Source organism: Rhincodon typus, chromosome 16, assembly GCF_021869965.1.
Source record: "Rhincodon typus isolate 14 chromosome 16, sRhiTyp1.1, whole genome shotgun sequence".
NCBI lineage: Eukaryota > Metazoa > Chordata > Chondrichthyes > Orectolobiformes > Rhincodontidae > Rhincodon > Rhincodon typus.
This window is the reverse complement of record NC_063347.1, coordinates 14972425-14993060: the sequence shown is the minus strand read 5'-3', so window position 1 is coordinate 14993060 and position 20636 is coordinate 14972425. Positions and strand designations below refer to the sequence as shown.

General features: G+C 39.2%; 1 protein-coding gene across 2 annotated transcripts in view; it reads right to left on the bottom strand.

Annotated features, from left to right (window-relative positions):
- lhfpl4a (LHFPL tetraspan subfamily member 4a) overlaps positions 1-20636 on the bottom strand; it is a 163605-nt gene that overhangs the window by 9040 nt on the left and 133929 nt on the right. The window contains exons 3-4 of one of the 2 annotated variants that reach the window (XM_048606518.1): positions 10398-10414; positions 6946-7181 (exon numbers count right to left, since the gene is read on the bottom strand). In XM_048606518.1, the coding sequence (XP_048462475.1) occupies positions 7017-7181; positions 10398-10414 (182 nt within the window). In that variant the 3' untranslated portion in view covers positions 6946-7016. Of the gene's footprint in view, positions 1-6945; positions 7182-10397; positions 10415-20636 lie in introns of those variants that run through there. The other variant, XM_048606520.1, reaches the window with a different exon arrangement.

The following is a 20636-nucleotide window of genomic DNA, read 5'->3' as shown; positions in this document are numbered from 1 at the left end:
TACTGGATTGTTCAAAACTTTCTAAAAATGCACAGAAAATGTAATTGATCCGCAAGTTTGAATGAAAACAGAACCTGAGGGAAGAAAGGTGAGAAGAAGTAGGTAACCCCTTTCACTTCCAGCATTAATATGAACACAGTTTCCTTTTAAAACAGTACAGTTCTGTTCCAGGATTAATGTGAATGAAAAAAGTTTGCTTTTCATCAAATGCTGTGGTCATCTTAACCATGTCATTAGCTAAAATGCCCAGCTAGTGAATTAAGTGTTTTACAAGGGGAATGGGGTAGGGAGTTCTGACGAAGGGTCACTCGACCCAAAATGCTAACTTTGATTTCTGTCCACAGATGCTGCCAGACTTGCTGAGCTTTTCCAGCAATTTCTGTTGATGTTATGGAATAGAACAATCAGTTTTCCCATCCTCTCCTTCAGACAGCCCTCTTGCCAATTTTAGTTGGTGGCATTGGAGACTAAATTAACGGAAGGTACAAAAGAGGTTTATTATATTTTGAAGCTGACTCAAACAATGTCAGACAGTTCACAATATTCAGAATTAAGAATGTACAGAATGTTGAATGCACATAATATTGATGTAGCTGCTTCTGAGGCAAAAATTTAAAAGTAGTTTGAGCCTATATCGGGTGGGGGGTGGATTTTGTAATCAAATCAATGCAAGGAAAGAAGAATTGAGCTCCTTAAAATGAACTTTGTCAAAGATTCTTTCATAATGAATAAACACAAAATGTATAACTGTCTGCAGCCAATGTGAATTAATGGCTAGTTAATCTAATAATTGTTGCCTCTCCAGCATTGAATGACAAAGACAAATTTACAATCTGATTCGTTATTTGATTATAAAGACGTCAAACTAATCCCCCCCTCCCCCAGTTCTGAAGATTGCTCTAGAAAACAGTAGTTTGGCATTTGCAATGGCAATACGTAATTCTGTTAATCTTTTCTCTTTGTTTAAGGTGAAGTTACCATATTCTTATCAAACCAAGAGGCTGTTCTCTCATTAGAGACAGATGACTGTGGTAGTTTTACCTGAGGGTCACCGTACCTCAGGCAAGGTAAGGAGAGAGGTTGAAAAGGTGAGTTTTTCATGGTAATCTCAGCCAGTGTTGAGGTTACTCTACGTTGCAAACCAGCCAACTGAGCTAACTATGGTCTAGAGGTTTTGTGATCACAAGCATGTAAAATACTGACAAAAACCAAAAGACTACAGATGGTCTAACTCAAAGTAAAAGTAACAAATAAGAAAAATGTGAAAGAATTTTTCACTTTTGGTAGCGAGCGGTCACAGAGAGAGTCAGAGTCAGAGTCAGAGAGTTATACAGCACAGAAACAGACCCTTCGGTCCAACTTGTCCATGCCGACCAGATATCCTAAATAAATCTAGTCCCAGTTGTCACCATTTGGCCAACATCCCTCTAAACCCTTCCTACTCATATAACCATCCATATGCCTTTTAAATATTGGAATATAGCAGCCTCCACCACTTACTCTGACAGTTCATTCTATACATGCACCACTCTCTGAAAAACTTGCCCCTTAGATCCCTTTTAAATCTTTCCCTCCTCACATTAAAACTATGCCCTCTAATTTTGGACTACCCTACCCTGGGGAAAAGACCTTGTCTATTTACCCTATCCACACCCCTCATGATTTTATAAACCTCTATAAGATCACCCCTCAGCCTCCGAAGCTCTAGGGAAAATTACCCCAGCCTATTCAGCCTCTCCCTATAGCGCAAATCCTCCACAACCCTGACAACTCCCTTGTAAAACTTTTCTGAACCCTTTCAAGTTTCACAACATCTTTCCTTTAGCAGGGAGACTGGAATTGCACACATTATTACAAAAGTGGTCTAACCAATGTCTTATGCAGCTGCAACACGACACCACCCTCCCCACAACTCCTATACTCAATGCAATGACCAATAAAGGCAAACATACCAAACACCCTTCTTCGCTATCCTTTTTACTTGCGACTCCACTTTCAAGGAACTATGAACCTGCACTCCACGGTCTCTTTGTTCAGCAACACTCCCCAGGTCCTTACCATTAAGTGTATCATTCCTGCCCTAATTTGCCTTTCCAAAATGCAGCTCCTCACACTGATCTAACTTAAGCTCCATCTGCCATTCCTCGGCCCATTGGCTCATCTGATCAAGATCCCGTCGTACTGAGGTAGTCTTCTTAGCTGTCCACTACATCACCTACTTTGAGGTCATCTGCAAACTTACTAATCATATCTCCCATGTTCACCTCCAAATCATTTATGTAAATGGCAAAAAGCTGAGGCCTAGCACCAATCCTGTGGGACATCACTGGTCACAAGCCTCCAGTCTGAAAAGCACCCCTCCACCATCACCCTCTAACTGTGTTTTAAGTTATTAAAGAATGCAACATATTATTAAATGAAAGACATAGTAGAATTTGGCAAATTTCATTGCCATGATAAAGAATGTTAGTTTCAATAGAATAACTACTTGGGATGCAGAATTAGAATGGTTAGCATTTCCTCTAAGAATGTAGCTAAACATTCTAAAATAGACTGACATTTTTGTACTTGCTGCAAAGTATTCCACACATTATTTCAAAGTACATTGGAAAAATAACTAGCATAAAATTTCACATGCCTAACAGTAAAGTAACTTTGATCAGCAGTTATATTTTAAAAATGCACAATTAAAATTCCCACTTTTAATGGAATATCTACAAGACACCGTACAAAGTTCACAATCAAAGTAGCTACATATTTTGTGCAAAAACATTGCACCTGACATGCAATTTGTGCGTCACATTTCAAGTAACTTTGCATATGCAACATAATAAATACATGTAAAAATACAAATGTAACAAAATCAAACTTGGCTAACAAATACAAGTTTCCGTTCAGGCATGTCTCAAATGACATTTCCTACTGGTGGCCTAGGTAAAAAAACTCAGGTCCAAATTCATGCAAGTACTCTGATTTCGATCTCATTGTCAGTCAAATAGACAAAACAGATTAGCAACCTACATCCTCTATTTTACATACAGCTTCTAGAAATGTTGACTCGCAAATTCTTTTATCTCCATCTCTTAGCATTCTGTAGAAACCACAGATCTCATCTGCCCGTGCGCTTCTTTCTCACTTAATTGCAACTGGCAGGAATTATGTGTGCAAATTTGTTTAAAACATATTTTTGGAATGTACCCACCTCATTAGACTGTTTGCCACTATATGACATTTTCTTGATAGCCACCACTTCATTCGTGCGAACATCTCATGCAAAATAAACTGCTCCAGGGAAGTTTAATGTATTCAAATGAAAGCTAAAACTCCATCTTGATTTCACAGAACTCCAATGACGTTTAGGGTATTTTAACCTCCCAAGTTAAACATCGTTGTGGCCTTTGTAAACAAGATTCAGTTTTATGCCATTAAGTGGGCATTTTTGTACTCTGGACTCATGGCAATTGAGAACTGAGTTCAGGCTGCACAATGAACTTCATTTAGAGCCGTTATACCCAGGTGAACACAGATCACTTAAATGTAGTTGGAGTGGCTGCTGATTGTTTTTCAGAAATTAAAAGACAATAGACCAATACAGGCACTTTTGTAAAATCTTTTTAACCATTCAGAATTGAAACACTTCCACAGTTTCAAGAACTGCCATTTATTAAGCTGTATTTTTGTGTGATGAAAAGTAAAAAAGACGTATAATAAATAAACTTAAATTCAAGATCTGATCCAACAGGTATACCAATTAAGAGATGTGCACATATCTAGATGTTAGTATACTCTACCATTTGCTTGCTTTGTCACTGGCCAAAACTTGCATGTTAAATACATTTTGACACAAATCCCCCTTGATTTGATCAATTGAAGCCAACCCCTTTACCATTCTCTAGTGAATTTTCTGTTCCTTGTTAACACAGAACTTAGGAATGTAAGAAAGAGGAGCAGGAGTATGATATTTGGCCCATCAAGTTCCACCATTCATCTTGATCATGGCAGATCTTTTACCTCACAACCATTTTTCCTCACTATCCCCATATCCAATGATATTTTTAATATCTTGAAAACTATCAGCCTGAGTCTTGAATATACCTAATGACTAAGCCTCCACAGGCCTCTGGGGTAGAGAATCCCAAAGATTCAGAGCTCTCCGAGAGAAGAAATTCCTCTGCATCCCAGTGCTGAATGACCTATCTCTTATTCTGAAACAGTGTCCCTGATTCTTGAGCCTCCAGCCAGGGGAAACATGCTTCCTGCATCTATCTGGTCAGGCTCTGTAAAAAATTTTACATGCTTCAATAAGATGATCTCTCATTTTACTAAATTCCAAGGAATATAGGCCCAGTCTGCTCAATCTGTCTTCATGGGATGATCCTATCATCCCAGGAATCAGTCTGGTGAATCTTCATTGCTCTCCCCCTGTAGGGTATCTCCTTTCTTAAGTAAGAAGATGAAACTGTTTCCCACACTGGAGGTACAGTCCCATCAGGGCTTTATACAACTGTAGCAAGACTTCTTTACTCTCGTTCTCAAATCCTTTGCAATAGAGGTCAACATACCACTTGCCTTCATCATTGTTTGCTGCACCTACATGTTGGCTTTCAGTGATTTATGAACACAGACAACCAAGTCCTTTTGGACATCTAAACTTCTTAATCTCTCACCATTTAAGACATATTCTGCATTTCAGCTTTTCTTATCAAAGCAGAAAACTTCCTTTGGATTTTATATGGAAATATGTATTATTTCCACCAACCACATTACATTTATTTGAGAAGAAGAGAATGACAACATATTGTTTTAATTAGCTCAATAAATGTGGAGCAAATCGGACCAATGTGTGAATTTATGTGACAATCTCCATAGATTAGTCTTCCATCAAAAGAATTAACTTATTTGGATATAACATAAAAGAAATCAACAAAATCTCTACCCAGGTCTTAATGTTGTTGTCCACATTTGTCACATTTGGATTATCCTACTATTTGTCCTCTCAAGGTACAGAATGAAATACAACAGATTCTATGATGGGAAAGCATGAGGAGTAAGGAAACCGATCTAGGTACATATGCATGCAGGTAGTTACAGGACAAGGGCTTGGAAAAGTGTTGCATGAAAGCACGTAGGAGGTGAAGGGTAACATAGAGATCTGGGATTTGATTGCTCCATATTCGAGCACCATCCAGCCAATCCCATTACTCTACCTGCTGCTTTCAAAGTCACACGTACCTTGAATTTCCTTTGGCCATCCAAGCTTCTAGCAGAGATTGTCCAGAGGCCAGTAACATGTTGATTGAGGCATTCAAGATGCATTCTTCATTATTTGTTAATTTGTCCAAGAGAGAACAGTTCCAAAGGCAGTTGAATTCTGCAGTGTTTCAGGTTTTAAGTTCAAATTGTGTTTGGTTTCACACAAACTGGGAATCCCTGAAAAAGTTCTTATCTGCATATTCCATTGCCTAAATGTGCAGAGCTTTGAGGGAAAGAGCATTTCATCATGTAGATGACTGCAAAATTCCCTGTAGCAATATGCACTCCCCGTATTTTACACAATTTGTGTGTAGCAGCATTGATTGAGGAGAGCAGCAGTGTGCAAGTTTGGCTGTTGGGCAAACAAGGAGTTGCTGTAAAGCCTATAGAAAAAAAGTAGAAAGAGTCTTCGGTATTCCAGGAGTAGGGAGGGATGTCCCACAACTGATCTGATGTGCTTGAAGGAGCGAAGATGGAGGTATCTCATTCTGCCAGCCAGAGGATCAAATCATTGCAGCAGGCCGTGTGTTATTCAATCTCACAGTAAGGACGATGTTCAATTTGATGAGCAGCAAATGTACACAATGCAAGCAGAGGTCATGGATCTTGAACAGCCTGCCCCAAAGGGTGATTGTCTTGGCACCTGGCTTGGAAACTACTTCACATGAAGAAGTGACAAACTGCCTTGTTTGTGCTGTTTACAGAAATAACATTGATGCTTACAAAAGACAAGTCTGTATTTATCTTGAGTCATTTTGAATTAACACATAGCACTGCAATCATATAAATGTGAACTCAATATTCAAATAACCTGCACGAGAGAGAAACACTTTCATACATTTCATTCACTATACATGTGGTACCATTCAAGTTTTAGAGAATTTACAAATAACTGAAGCAAATACAAGAAATTAAATGACATTTTTTATTTACAAATTGATGAAATGTGCGTGCCTAATGTTTGTACTGTGGTAGCTTTTCCAGTGTAACTTTACAGCATCTTTTTAGTGAGTGTCCACTGCTGGTGGACTGTGACCCCATCAGAGCAATATCAGTGGAAGAAAGAGACACATCAATTTGTGGAGCATGAATAATGGAGACGGAAGAGGCACTAGCTGATGTCTGTGCATCATGGCAAGTGATCTCTTGACACATCTGTAAGGCAGGCCCAATGTCTACTTGATAGGTTTCTGTGGTTATAGTACTTGAGCTTGTCACTAACAAAGACAAATTACTGGCATGAGTACCATCGTTTGCCCTTGGATGCCCAAAGGTTTGTTCCAGCGTGCTTTCCATGTGCTCCAGGCGACCATCCAGCTGGTTGAAGCCAGTTTTCATGGCATCCCTAAGCTCTGAAAAGCCTTCCCTGATAGCTGACTGCAATCCTTCTTTGAGATCTACCAACCCTTCCTTCAGAACAGATACCAAGTCACTCACCCCATGGGTGACCATGCAGGTCTGCACGGCACCCATTCTTGCGTCCAACACTTCATTAATATCAAAGAGAGAGCCTTGAATTTCTTCTAATCTTTGATCTACAGATTTGTGGAAGTGCTTCACTGCCTGGTGAATATCCTGTTGATGCACCAATACTTTTGCCTTGAAGGCTTGTCCACCAATATCTGTCTCCACATTTTCATGGCTAGGTGATTCCTCTTTATGACTGCTGCAATCAGCCATGGATCTGTCCAATTCACCATCCTCCACTGGCACTGCTAACTCTTCTAGGTCATTTTCAACATTTTCATGTGTGGGAGATCTAACTAATGATTGTGATGAAGGTGAAATAGGAGCTGTGCTGGTGAGCACAACTTGAGCAGTGGGAGACGCAGAAGCTGTTGTTGAGGCAGATGTTGTTGGCTGGGCAGGAGCCTCTGAATTTGGGGGCGAATTCTGACTTGTGGCTGAGGCAGAGAGTCCTGATGTTTCTGTGGAGAGGAGAATGTCAATAAGTTAGTGTCACTCTGCCTTCAGAACTTCAAGTCCTTACAAATAGTCAAATTTCACTTCACTCAATAATATCCAACTATTTATGTAAATAATATATTGTTCTGTTCTGAATTCATTGCATTTGTTAAAATAACTCAATATTATTAAAGGTAAAAACATGATAACAATTACTTACCAGACAGCGTGGAGACAATTCCTGGCTCATGATTCCCCATATCATGCAGGGTTTCAGCTGGCAAGAGTTGGAGGACTTTCCCCTTTGCCATTGTTAATACTTTATGGCTGTGTTCCTTCACTAGTTCCATTTTGTAGACCAGTTTTGGTTTGGTACCCTTTAGCAATTATTTAAACCTTTTCAGCTAATCTGCCTGGATCATTATGTGACACATAGGGGGAGAATTTAACTCATTCACAAAATGTACTCACCTACAGAACTAAAATCAGGTGCTTAGAGCATTTATTGCTGAACAGTTAGCTTTTCTGAAACAGCATAGAGGCAATTATTGAATTTTGAGTCTTGCTTGCTGGGGATGCTTTATACTTTCCCCAACATAGATGCGTGGGTCAATTATGCAAAATTAAAACTTAGGAAAATGCTCTATACTGGAAATGCCTGGTGTATGAGTCAGAATCACATTCCATATTTGTACTGTAGCTTATAAACAGGTCTTCATAATGAGCAAGGGATGGCAGAAGGACATTTCCTCTGCTTGTTGTAAATCCTGAACTTTAAACTTCACAAGATATGTGTTTATTATTCTGCTACAATAACAAATGGAGGAAATTTCATGCAATATGCACAGACTCATATCTTTGGTGAAAATTTCCATTCTGATTCATAGCTTCATGTGTGAAATTAATGGTCACACCATGACTTTAGTTGCTGAGAATAATTTAGGCATCTCTCAGTTCATCACAAGTAATGACAGAAAAATCCTTTAGCAATTAACTGCAATTATTTTTCAATAAACCTGCACTGATGGCATCACACAGTTGCTTAATTTGTGTGTGAATGTCATCATGGATCAGATACGTGGTGCACACAGACTGTTGATGATAGGATGCAGGAGTAAATTACTGCAGATGCTGGAACCTGTACTGAAAACTTCACTTCAGCTCTGATGAAGAGTCATCTAGACTAAAATGTTATCTTACTCTCTCTCCATGGATGCCATATGACCTGCTGTGATTTCCAGCATTTGTTGTTTTCTGTTGATGACAGCACTAGAGCTGCTTCTAGCATAGTTTATGATCACAAATCTGAATAGAATTCCTTATTGAAGCAATGACACAGCTGGAAGAATACTATAACCAATTGTGTTGGGTTATCGGCCTTGTAAGATGTGAATTTACATTCACAACTCTGACCTTGGTGAGTTCCTATGTTGGCCATGTTGTCAAGGGAAAGGTGTACAACAGTGACCTGATGCATCTCCACAAGGTCAAAGGGAGAACTGGAATAAGAGTCTCTCTTCAGGTTGGGGGACGGGTGGGATGGAGAAAGGTTACTGTATCCTATAATGTCTGCTTATAGAATAGCAATGGAAAAATACAGAAGCAAGTTGTCTCCCTACCTCATTGGTAACAGGATGGGTCAGACAGACAGAGGGCCAGCAACAGGAGAAAATTAATAAATAAGTCTTCAAATATGGAATAAAAAGAATTGGTGCATAAAAATGTGTGTTTATACCTGTAATCTAATCTTGCAGGTTTTCATATGGTCGTAAGAATTTGTGGTCCCCTCCTGGGTTCTGTGATGCAATTCAAATTTAGACATTGACATGTAGGTGCTCCCAGTTTATCCATTATTCTCAACATATTACTTTAAAATGAAAATTCAGTACAGCTTTACAACCAAGGCTGAATGCACTCCTCTCCTGGCAGTGACCCTATTCTGAACATCATGCCGAAAAGAGACTGGCTTTTAAATGGTGAGAGTATTAACTATGTCATGAATACAGCCAACACCTGTTCTACTCACAAAACCCAATATGTCTCACTAAAGTCTAACACCTAGGCAAATTCTTACATCTATATATAGGTCAAAGAATCTTAATATTAAAAGTAAAAACAGCATTATAAGGCTAATTTCAGGGGCATATTTATTGTAAAAAAAATGACAAGCCTCAAACATTCTTCTTATGTGGCATTAGACATTGACTGAACACAGTCCAGCACAACAATTCCACTCCGTACTTAACTGTTGGTAGCCAGATAGTTAACTGAACAACTCTAATTTTAAAACAACGAGAGGCATTTTGCCATGGAAGTATTGGGTGCACTCTATGAAAGAACTATTTGAGTAAAATGCCACATACTGTGTCCTCTTTTCTTCATATAGACCAGGTATTTAACATATTGCTATGTCACATATATATTCTATCTCTATATATGTAATATATACAAGGCACTGTATTGTTTGTATTCATATACAAGCAATTGCATTTGAATGTATATACAATATATAAAGTAGTATATTTTCCTCTATTCAAAATATCATGATTAGATTTTGCAATTTCTTTTATAAATAAGGTATTGTTTCCTGCTATTTAGAATTTATGCACACTTATTGTACACCCCTTAGTTTACCCTACCTGTACATAGATGTGCTGAATCTCATTGTCTTTGGTATCCCAAAGAGCTTTATTTTCTACCATAGGTACATCAGAAATTACATATCATATCGTACAGATGGCGCAAAGGTTTTGTATTATGGGGAAGTAAAACTAGTAAATCTGCATTTACTCTAATTTCCAGTAGCAAGTTCCTGATCTATGAGATGGAGAATGTCAAATGGAAGACAGGGATCCAAAGTACCTACTATGATGCAGAGAGGCATTTGGCAGAGGTATGGGGAGAGGTTCACCTGTCCCTGACTCATTGAGAGATGTCCAACAATGTGAAGAGGCTTCAAAAAGCAGGATTGTTCAAGACCAAAGAAAAGGTACACAGTGAATCTAGGGCCTTTTGCTAGTTCTACATGAAGATAAATCCCATGTCGATAGCAAGCGAAATTCTCCATAAGCCACTGATTTTTCTTATGACAATAGTTGTTCATGTTTTGAGACCTGTTTTACATTGCACACATAGACCAAACTCCCTTGACACAGATATTAGATGTTAAATTGGTAGCCTGTATCTCACTGCTCTGCTCACCAGACGACATTACATGAAATAACATGGTATCCACTTACCGCGGCACCGGTGAAATCTGAAAAACAATAGAAATTAAAAGAAGCAATAAATGTAATGAATAGTTTGTCCTCATAGAAGCACAAATAAATCATTCCGACTTAAAGCAATTTCCCTCTGCCCATCTCGTTCTTTTGACATTGGAGAGTTGTGGTTGCACTTATAACATCCCAGTCTCCGTTTTGTCACTGAAAATCATGACAGCATGAGCCCAATGGCAACACTGGTCAAAGGGACTTGCAACTGCTCAAATACCAATTCCCTGGACTGGTGTACTAGACAGTGTGACCAGACACTGTCCTTTCAGCATTTCATTCCATCATTCTATTAGCTAGTCCAGCACTTTCCACTGGCTGTATAACTGGCCTTGACTGATGTGGCATTCTGCTGTGCAACTCAGCTTGTGTGAGTTCCTGAAAGGTACCAAATGCAGAGGAGGTAAATGGCTATGGGTTTCTTCCCTGCCCCTCCCCAAGAGGGAAGAAGGGAGAAGAGCACGGAGGCTGAGTTATTTAAACAGTGCTATTGCTAGAGGCACATCCTACTGGAAATAGACTGTAATGGGGAGAGGAAGTTATACAAATAAATAAAAACTTAGGCTAATCTAAACAAAATGTTAAACACCTAATTGAAAAAAAAATTATGACATGAAAAAGAAAGATGAAAATCCAAAATATACTGCCATTGTTTTCACACCTCGTATCTTACACATTTGAGCTGTAGAATATTGTTCGGTGAATAGCCTTCCTGATGATGTTACATTTTGACACTGTTAACGTCATCATCCACAACTACATTTGGCATTTTTTATCTACAGCCACATTAAAAAAAGTTCCACAAAGAGTTGCATCTCACTTTGTGTGTTTGTGATAATAATGTTACAGTGAAAACACTTGACTCTCTAGGTCTTTAGGAATAGCCCCCCCTTTAAAAATGAACGGTATAAAGCAGCCATGAGTAAACTGTGATTACTGGAAATCTGAGAAGGAGAGATGCCCTTTTGGCTATTTCTGATGAAGGGTTGCACCCAAAAACTGCTAACCTGCCGATTGCTTTCAGATGCTGATTGATCACTGGCCTCTCTCTATTTCTGCTAACTTCCTCAGCTATACAATCCCCTAGACAGCAGTGCTCCATAAACTCCAGATGTTTGAGCATTCACAACTTTAATGAGTCCATTACTGTTGGCGAGCCGCTAAGATCCTAAACTCTAGAAATTTCCTTCATAAACCTCTCTACCTCTCTTCCTCTTTTCCTTCCTTTAAGTCACTCCTTTAAACTTCCTTATATGATGAAGCTTCTGGGGCACCTATCCTAAACTCTTCTTACTTAGCTCCATTTCAAATTTTGTTCCATGAATTCTCATGTGTTACCTTTTAGGGAAGTTTCATGTTAAAGGCTAAGTTGCTGTTGTTGATTCGTTGTGCATGATACATGAAGCTGGATAACAGAAAATTATGGAAGGAATTCAAGGTACATGAAATTCTGCATCAAAATAATATTCATTGGAAGAAATCAGTAGCAGCAGGTTAAAAAGACGTGGTCTGTTAGTATTTCCCAGTATTTGAGAACAAGCAAATCATTCATACTTAGATTATTATCACTATAGTGAGTCAGTTTTTCAATTATGTCATGGCAAAACATGTGCCTCATGCTGCAATGTAGTACAGATTGTGACTACAATGTTCATTTGGAGCGCTTATGTTTGACAAGAGAAAAGGGGAGATGATAAAATATGTGTGAGTGCACATGCTTTTTACTGGAGTAAATTCTTGCGTACTATATCAAGGGTGATAGAATGTTAAAACAAAATCACAGAATTAAAATACCAGGATTTCAGTATTGCTGGAAAAAGATACATTATGTCGAAGGTTTTCGTTTTGTAGTCATCAGGACAATTCACAAGAATATCAATTCAAGAGAAAACCAACATTTATACTACACAAGAGCAGAGTGCTGAACAGTAGGCAAAACACAGACCACAGTGTTTAACATGAGGTGTGATTCTGCAATTGGACATTTGTTAAATAACCTTGTGTACACAAAGTATTATGCTGACAATCAATTTAGGATTGACAGGCTTGCAATGTGGTGGACTCTGATTGGTAAATTCATTGTCATGGAGAATGCACCTATTAATACTGATTGACAGTTAACAGCCAGGCTTTCCTTAAATTTTAAACCAGACGGTTGACTTGGATTGGTCAGTGCATTGCTCTGAGGAAAATAGAAGTGGCAAATGGTTATCACTTATGTTATTGAGTTGAAACAGGTACAGTGTGAGTACATGTTCTGTCTGTTTGCAAAGAGCAGGGCCCTGTGTATTAATGTGCATAGCTTCCAACACTTGCAAGTACACCACTCTGCAAGCCTGACTATCAATCCTAAATTGGTTGTCAGTATAATACTTTGCGTACTCAAGATTATTCAGCAAATGTCCCATTGCAGAATTACATCTCATGTTAAAAGCTGTGATCTGTGTTTTGCAAGCATGGGCCTTTGGATATAGTTAATAACTTGCTTGCTCTGACCAGCCAAAGGAATATGTTGCTTGATATGATCTGCCAGTTTATGGGACTTACAGCCTACATATCTGTCATCACATTGCCAATGAAATTTATATACCACATTACTCAGAAGAATGTATTTTTGGCTTGATGGCAGTATCCATTCATATATTAAAGGTAGGAATTAGCAACAAAGGAATGACTTTAAGTGACATTTAGTGAGGCAGCTTTGCTCTGGATGTGATTGTTATCAATGAGGATGTTGAACATCAAGATGTGAAAATTGCTTGAGTAAATAGATGTAGGTTGCAGAACTCTGAGATACAGAGAGATCTGGGTGTCCTGGTGCATGAATCACAGAAGGAAAGTACGCAAATACATCATGTGAAAACTAAAAGAACTGTGGATGCTGTAAATCAGATACAAAAACAGAAGCTGCTTGAAAAGCTCAGCAGGTCTGGCAGCATTTGTGAAGATAAATCAGAGTTAACATTTCAGGTCTGGTGACCCTTCTTCAGAACTGATGCTAACTAGGAAAATATTGGTTTATTTCCAGAAGATAGGGTGGGGGGAGGGATAAGGATGGGTGGGGATAGATCCCAAAGAGAGACAACAGTTGAGCAGACAAAGAAATGGATAATGATCTGGTTAGGAGGGTGAATAACTGTTAATGGAGACTGTTAGTGGCTAACACTATGTAGTGTGTAATGGCAGACTATGTGATAACAAGGCCAGGTGTGAGGGGTTCGGGGCTAGGACACGGGAGAGTTCTGGCCCTAAAATTATTGAACTCAATATTGAGTCCGGAGGGCTGCAGGGTTCCCAAGTGGAAAATGAGGTGTTGTTCTTCCAGCTTGCGCTGAGCTTCGCTGGGACACTGCAGCAAGAGATGTACATCATGTAGTCAGGAAAGCGAATAGAATGTTATGGTTTATTGCAAGGGGAATTGAATGCAAGAATAAGGAGATTATACTTCAGTAACACAGGACCTTGGTGAGACCACATCTGGAGCACTGTGTACAGTACTGGCCACCATACTTACAGAAGGATAGAGTCATACAGTTCAGAAACAGACCCTTCAGTCCAACTCGTCCATGCCAACCAAGTTTCCCAAACTAAACTCGTCACAATTGCCTGCATTTTGCCCATATCCCTTTAAAACTTTTCTATTCATGTTCAAATGTCTTCTAAATGTACCAGCATCTACCACTTCCTCTGGCAGTTCATTTCACATACAAACCTGTGTGAAAAATGTTAACACATTGGAAGCAGTTCAGAGAAGATTTACTGGACTAATACCTGGAATGAGTGGATTGATTTATGAGAAAAGGCTAGACAAGCTAGGTCTGTATACTTCAGAATTTAGAAGAGTCAGAGGTGACTTAATTGAAACAAATAAAATCCCGAAGAGACTTGACCAGGTGGATATCAAAAGGACATCAAGGATTCTCTCCTGTGGGATAAACTAGAACTAGAGGTCATAGTTTAAAAACAAAGGGGCACCCATTTAAAACAGAGATGAGGAAACTTTCTTTTTTCTCTGAAAGGCTTGTGAGTTTTAGGAGTTCACTTCCTCCAAAAGCAATGGATGCAGAATCTTTAAATAGTTTTAAGGCAAAGGTCGGTAGATTTTTGATTTCCAAGAGAATAAACGATTATCAGTGCTATGCAGGAATGTAGACTCAAGGTGAAAATCAGATCAGCGATGATCTTATTGAATGGCAGAGTAGGCTCTCAAGGCCTAGTGGCCTACTCTTGATCATTTGTTCATACTGGCAATGTTTTGATTTAAGGAACACAATTTTATTCAAAAGGCTCTAAGATATCACATACACTAGTCTATTGAGAATTCTCTGTTTAACCAGTAAGGAAGAAAATACTAAAGTTACCACACAACCTTGCCAGATCCTTTTACTAAGTAATTGTCTGTTCATCTTATACTGCACAGTTAAAGTCTAAGAACATTAAAGTTCTTGTCAATATTGACAAGACTCCTTTCAATGGAACATATATTCTTCCCACCAAAACAGGTAAATAATCATGGATAAAATTTCTGGAAGTAAAAATGAAAGAAGTGGTATTGTTGCCAAATATCTGGGAGGCTGTTATCACCATTTGACTTGTGATGGTCCTTTTCTGTGGCTGCCTATGCTATAAGACTTATTACGTCCAGGACATCAAGGAACCAACTACTGCCAACATGCTTGCTATCCTTCATTGAATCTGATGATCTGCCATTGATCTTACACATCCTTCAGGTCAGGAATGAAGAAGAACACAATATATGGATAAATGTGGCATAAATGCTCTGTAGCAAAATGATATGGGGTAAATGTTTGAAAGCATAATTATAAGGATGGTTATAGATCACACAAAATCACCGACTACATACAGATGAAGAACTTATTGGTTCCATCTAAACTCATCTGACTGTAGAGAATCTACTGTCATTATTATAGCACCAAATGTTTCTTCGGTACTTTCAGGTCTTTGCCCTACTAAGCTATTGGATGTTCATCCTACATGTGATAGAGAAGTTCTGAATATTAGTCCAAATTTGATTTTCTTGGTATAAGCTTATGCTCCTATATCCTATAGCCACAGTTTATTTGGGTAATATCCTGGAGTTACAGTTTGTACCCATTTATGATTTAATATGCTGTTCGCTGTCAGTCCCGTCTCTTCAAGGCTTAAAGGCTCCACCAATATTTCTTCCTAAATAAGTCATAGAGTCATAGAGTTGTACAACATGGAAACAGATCCTTTGGTCCAACTCGTCCATGCCGCCCAGGTATCTTAAATTAATCTATTCCCATTTGCCAGCATTTGGACCATATGCCTCTAAAGCCTTCCTACTCATGTACCCATTCAGATGCGTTTTAAATAGTGTAATTGTACCAGCCTCCACCACTTCCACTGGCAGCTCATTCTATACACGCACCACCCTCTGTGTGGAAGAGTTGCCCCTTAGGTCCCTTTCATATCTTTCCCCTCTCACCTTAAAACAATGCCCTCTAGTTTTGGACTTTTCTACCCTGGGAGAAAAACCTTGCCTATTCACCCTATCCATGCCCCTCATGATTTTATAAACCTCTATAAGGTCACCCCTCAGCCTCTGATGCTCCAGGGAAAATAGCCCCAGCCTATTCAGCCTCTCCCTTTAGCACAAACCCTCAACCCCGGCAACATCCTTATAAATATTTTCATCCTTTCAAGTTTAACAATATCTTTCCTAAAGCAGGGAGACCAGAACTGAATGCAGTATTCCATAAGTGGCTTAACCAATGTCCTGCAATCAAGCCAAACATGACCTCTCATATCCTATACTCAATGCACTGACCAATAAGTGTACCAAACGTCTTCTTCTCTACCCTGTCTACATGTGACTCCACTTTCAAGGAACCATGAACCTGCATCCCAAGGTCTCTGTTCGGCAAAACTCCCCAGGACCTTACCATTAAGTGTATAAGTCCTGCCCTGATTGGTCTTATCAAAATGCAACACCTTACATTTATCTAAATTAAGTTCCATCTGCCACTCCTTAGCCCATCGGCCCATCTGATAAGGCCCCGTTGTACTGAGATGACCTTCTACAATGTCCATTACACCACTAATTTTGGTGTCATCTGCAAACTTACTAACCATACCTCCTATATTCACATCCAATTCATTTATATAAATGACAACAAACAGTGGACCCTTCACCGATCCTTGCAGCACACTGCTGTCACAGGCCTCTAGTCCGAAAATCAACCCTCCACCACCATCCTCTGTCTCCTACCTTCAAGCCAATTTTGCATCCAAATGGCTAGTCCTCTGCCCTGGACATAACTTTGCTAATTTAGTATGCTGCATTGTACAATGATCAGCATGTAGTTTGATGGTTTCTTTGAGTCTTGGGGGTGGGTGAAATTGTCCTGCACTTACCGTGGCATGGTGGCACAGTGTCCCTGTGTCTGCGTGGGCTTCCTCTGGTTTCTCCACAGTCCAAAGACGTGCAGGTTAGGTGGATTGGCCATGCTAAATTGCCAATAGTGTGCAGGCTAAGTGGGTTAGCCTTGGGAAACGCAGAGTTAGGAGGGTGAGTATGGGTGGGATGCTCTTCAGAGGGTCAGTGTGGACCCAGTGGGCCAAATGGCCTGCTTCTATACTGTAGGGATTCTATGATTCTATTACTTCTCCCTTCAGGAGATTGGAAAAGTTGGATACTGATTCACTTTCAATAGCACCTACCAAACCCTCATCCATTTTCACTTAGAAGGTCAAAGGCAGCAGAAGAATGGGAACAACTTCACCAGTAAGATCCCTTCCCCATCGCATATCATCCTGACTTGAAACCATTCCTTTACAATTGCTAGATTGAGATCCTGCACCTCACCCGCACCTCACTCCCCCACCAGCAATGTAGGTGTCCCTACACATCATGGATTGCTGAGCATCAAGAAGGCTGCACCATCTCCTTAAGGATGAATAGGAATGGGCAATAAATGCTGGCCTAGCCATCAATGCCAACATCTCATGAATGAAGTAATTAAAAATGGACAGAAGCTATTACTCAATTTTAACTGCGGCCCAGTTCTCAGTGGAGTGAATTAGAAACTCCACTGCTGCTCTAGAGACAACGACTGTGGTCATTTAACAAGGAACAATAAAAGAAAAATAATTAATTTGCTTTCTTTCTATCTCTTCACTGCTGGATCAACCCAGCAAATACTTTTCTGTCATTTCCCATCAGGCTGCTAAGTTAGAGATAGTAGGAACTGCAGATGCTGGAGAATCTGAGATAACAAGGTGTAGAGCTGGATGAACACAGCAGGCCAAGCAGCATCAGAGGAGCGGGAAGGCCTAGACCCTTCTTCAGAAAAATCTGTAGCCACGTCATCAGAACCGATAATGCTGATGGTGAAATGGACCCTGAGAGTGTCATTGTTGCCTGATTGAGAGCTGCTAAAAATCCTAAACTTGTTCGGACAGTTGATAACTTGGGTGATTTAACTGTTTGTTCAATCATTTCCAGTTGATGGATAGAATTGAAATCTCCACTCACGTTAGGGAAATCTATCTGATTTTGCAGGGATCAGGGCCGATGAACATGGAGCCTAGTCACATTGCCTGCAATTCATGAACAATTCAACATAAAGGGCACATTGAGGGGAAGTTGATCTAAAGTGAACTTGTATTTAATATAAGAAGTGCACAGAAGGATGTTCTATTCATTCAAATAAATTGTCGTTACATCAGCAGCTTTAAATGCCAATGCATTTATCACCTTCTTGGAAAGCCATTTCTATTGTGGGCCTTATGCATAATCCAAGAATTTTGCCATATTGCAAAGAACAACTTTTGGCATGGAAATCAATGCAGTGGTAGTTGATATTGGAAGTGAGTAAATGCTTGGGATCAATGATTGTTTAATCTATCCAAAATGTTCTATTGCACTCATCTTTTCCTGTGATTTTCTCCACTCCTCGCTGAACAGGCACTGGGTTCGCTCTAGTAGCTCATTTAAGCTCTTTCTATTCATGTATGATTGAGAAAGAAGGTGCCAGCAGGCTGTTTGATCACAATATCAAAGTCAAGAGCAGGTCTTACATATTTACACTTCCAAAAGGGGTTGCTGGAGTACTAGGAATCCTGATTAATTACTTAGCATTGCAAAGTATTTACAGGATAGGAACAGGCCATCCAGCCCAACTCGTTTTTAAACTCCACATAAGCAGCCAATGCTGCTTCAACTAAGCCCATTAATTTATCCCTATCTTCTCTTCTCCCTCATGCTTTTATCTAGCTTACATATGTTAGTTCCTCAACTAGTCCTTTTGGTAGCAAGGTCCACATTCTAACCACTCGCTGGACAAGGAAGTTCATTCTGAATTCCGTAATGGATTTACTAGTGACATTTTTATATTTAAAACTGCTTACCTTGGTCTCCCACGCAAGTGGAAATGTCTTTTCTACGTCTACCCTGTCAAATGCTTCATTTAGTTTTCTTTCACTAACCTGCCTGGGCCTGTCCATTGTTGCACAGAATGAGACAAAGTAAGTTATGGAGGATGAACTTTAAATTTCTCTGGTTTGTATGCTTGAATTTCACTGAACGAAATATACCGAACTATTGAACATTGACATGGTAACATTTACAGAGTACTCTGCCCAGCAATTATTTTTATGTATAATTGTTAATCTACAGGAGCACATTTCATCAAGTTGATTTTACCTTTAAAACATGGGAAAAGGATGAGGTATAATTTCATCAATATTAAAAAACAAAATCCTATTATTTCAAATATATCCCAAGGATTGCAGAAATTCAAGAAGGCAGCTCACCACAATCAGGACAAGAAAGGATGGGCAAAAAGTGCTGGCCTAGCTAGTGACAGCCACCAATCACGATCAAAACAAAAATCAAAACTTAGGACCATGGAAACAAGACCACCCAGAGTCCTAAGACTGTTCTGCGTTCAGAAAGATCATGGGACATCTGTTGCCTAACTCCATCCTCCACTTGATTCGGTGTGCATTAATGCTGTTGACTAACAAATGGTTAATTGAACAGCCATTTCCTGCTTTTTGTGGAAGAGGATCTCTTCAAATGAAGAAGTGTTTCCTCACTTCTCTCCTGAATGGCCTGGTTTTGATTTTAAAGATTTTAAGGGTTTCTTGGTCCTAGCCAGTCTATCAACTATTTCTGTGAAATATTTGCAGAACTGGTGTAGGATTCAGTGACTCTGATACTGTCATATAGAATTATAGAATCATGGTGGAAATTACTCAAGAAATGTCAGGATGGGTCACAAACAAATCTTATCCTCCATTCCCTTAACATGTAGTTAGTGGTATCGTTGCTCCTAGACTTCAGACTTGCAAGGTCCACAAAAATATAGAAATATATACAGGTTAAAGAAGATTACGGGGCAAAAATACGTTGGTATACAAAAACATTCCAAAAGTGAAATCCAGCTTGATTTTTCAGAGGTTGTTTTCTTCAACAACAACTCTGCACAGTTAATTTTGTCTTTGAACAATGATACAAAACACGCAAACTGGCCTTGGTCTCCCATTGCACACCTTTGCTGATTGAGATTAATGGAAGGAGAAAGGGACAGAAGCTTTTAAGCAGATAAAATCAATAAGCTGTATTTTGCAATCTGTCCAAAGTCAAAATTAGCCCTGGTGCCTATACCATAGCAAAGAGAAAGTAGTTTCAGTGCCACAATGTGTTGTAGGCCATATTGCCACAGGGTAAATCAAAACATCCTCATGATCATTGTTTCCATTTGACAATCTCCTCTGTCCTATTATTCCTCATTGTGTTACTTTATTTACACTCTATTTTACTGTTTAACCTCCAAATCATTTTTTTTTTACTGTGTATCCTTTATACTTCATAGTTACCATGTTGTGCAGCATCAGCTTAATCAAGGGATCTGCAGCTAGTGGCCCTGGAGCCACATGTAGCACTGTAACATCTCCTTCATCACTCCTAACCTTTCCCAGTAGGATTGCATTAAAATGAAAAGGAAAGTTTCAAAAATTTAAGTCAAGGAAAGTTAGAGCTGTGCTTTTATTGTGAAATTAAATGGATAATCATTATGCAATGCTTTATGTTCCAAATTATTATTTTACTGAATGACATTATTATGCTCTAAATAAACCTGTTAGAGTGGTATAGATACACCATGATGATAGATAATGCCTTTAACTCAGGAAGCAGGTATTACAGTTGTAATCATT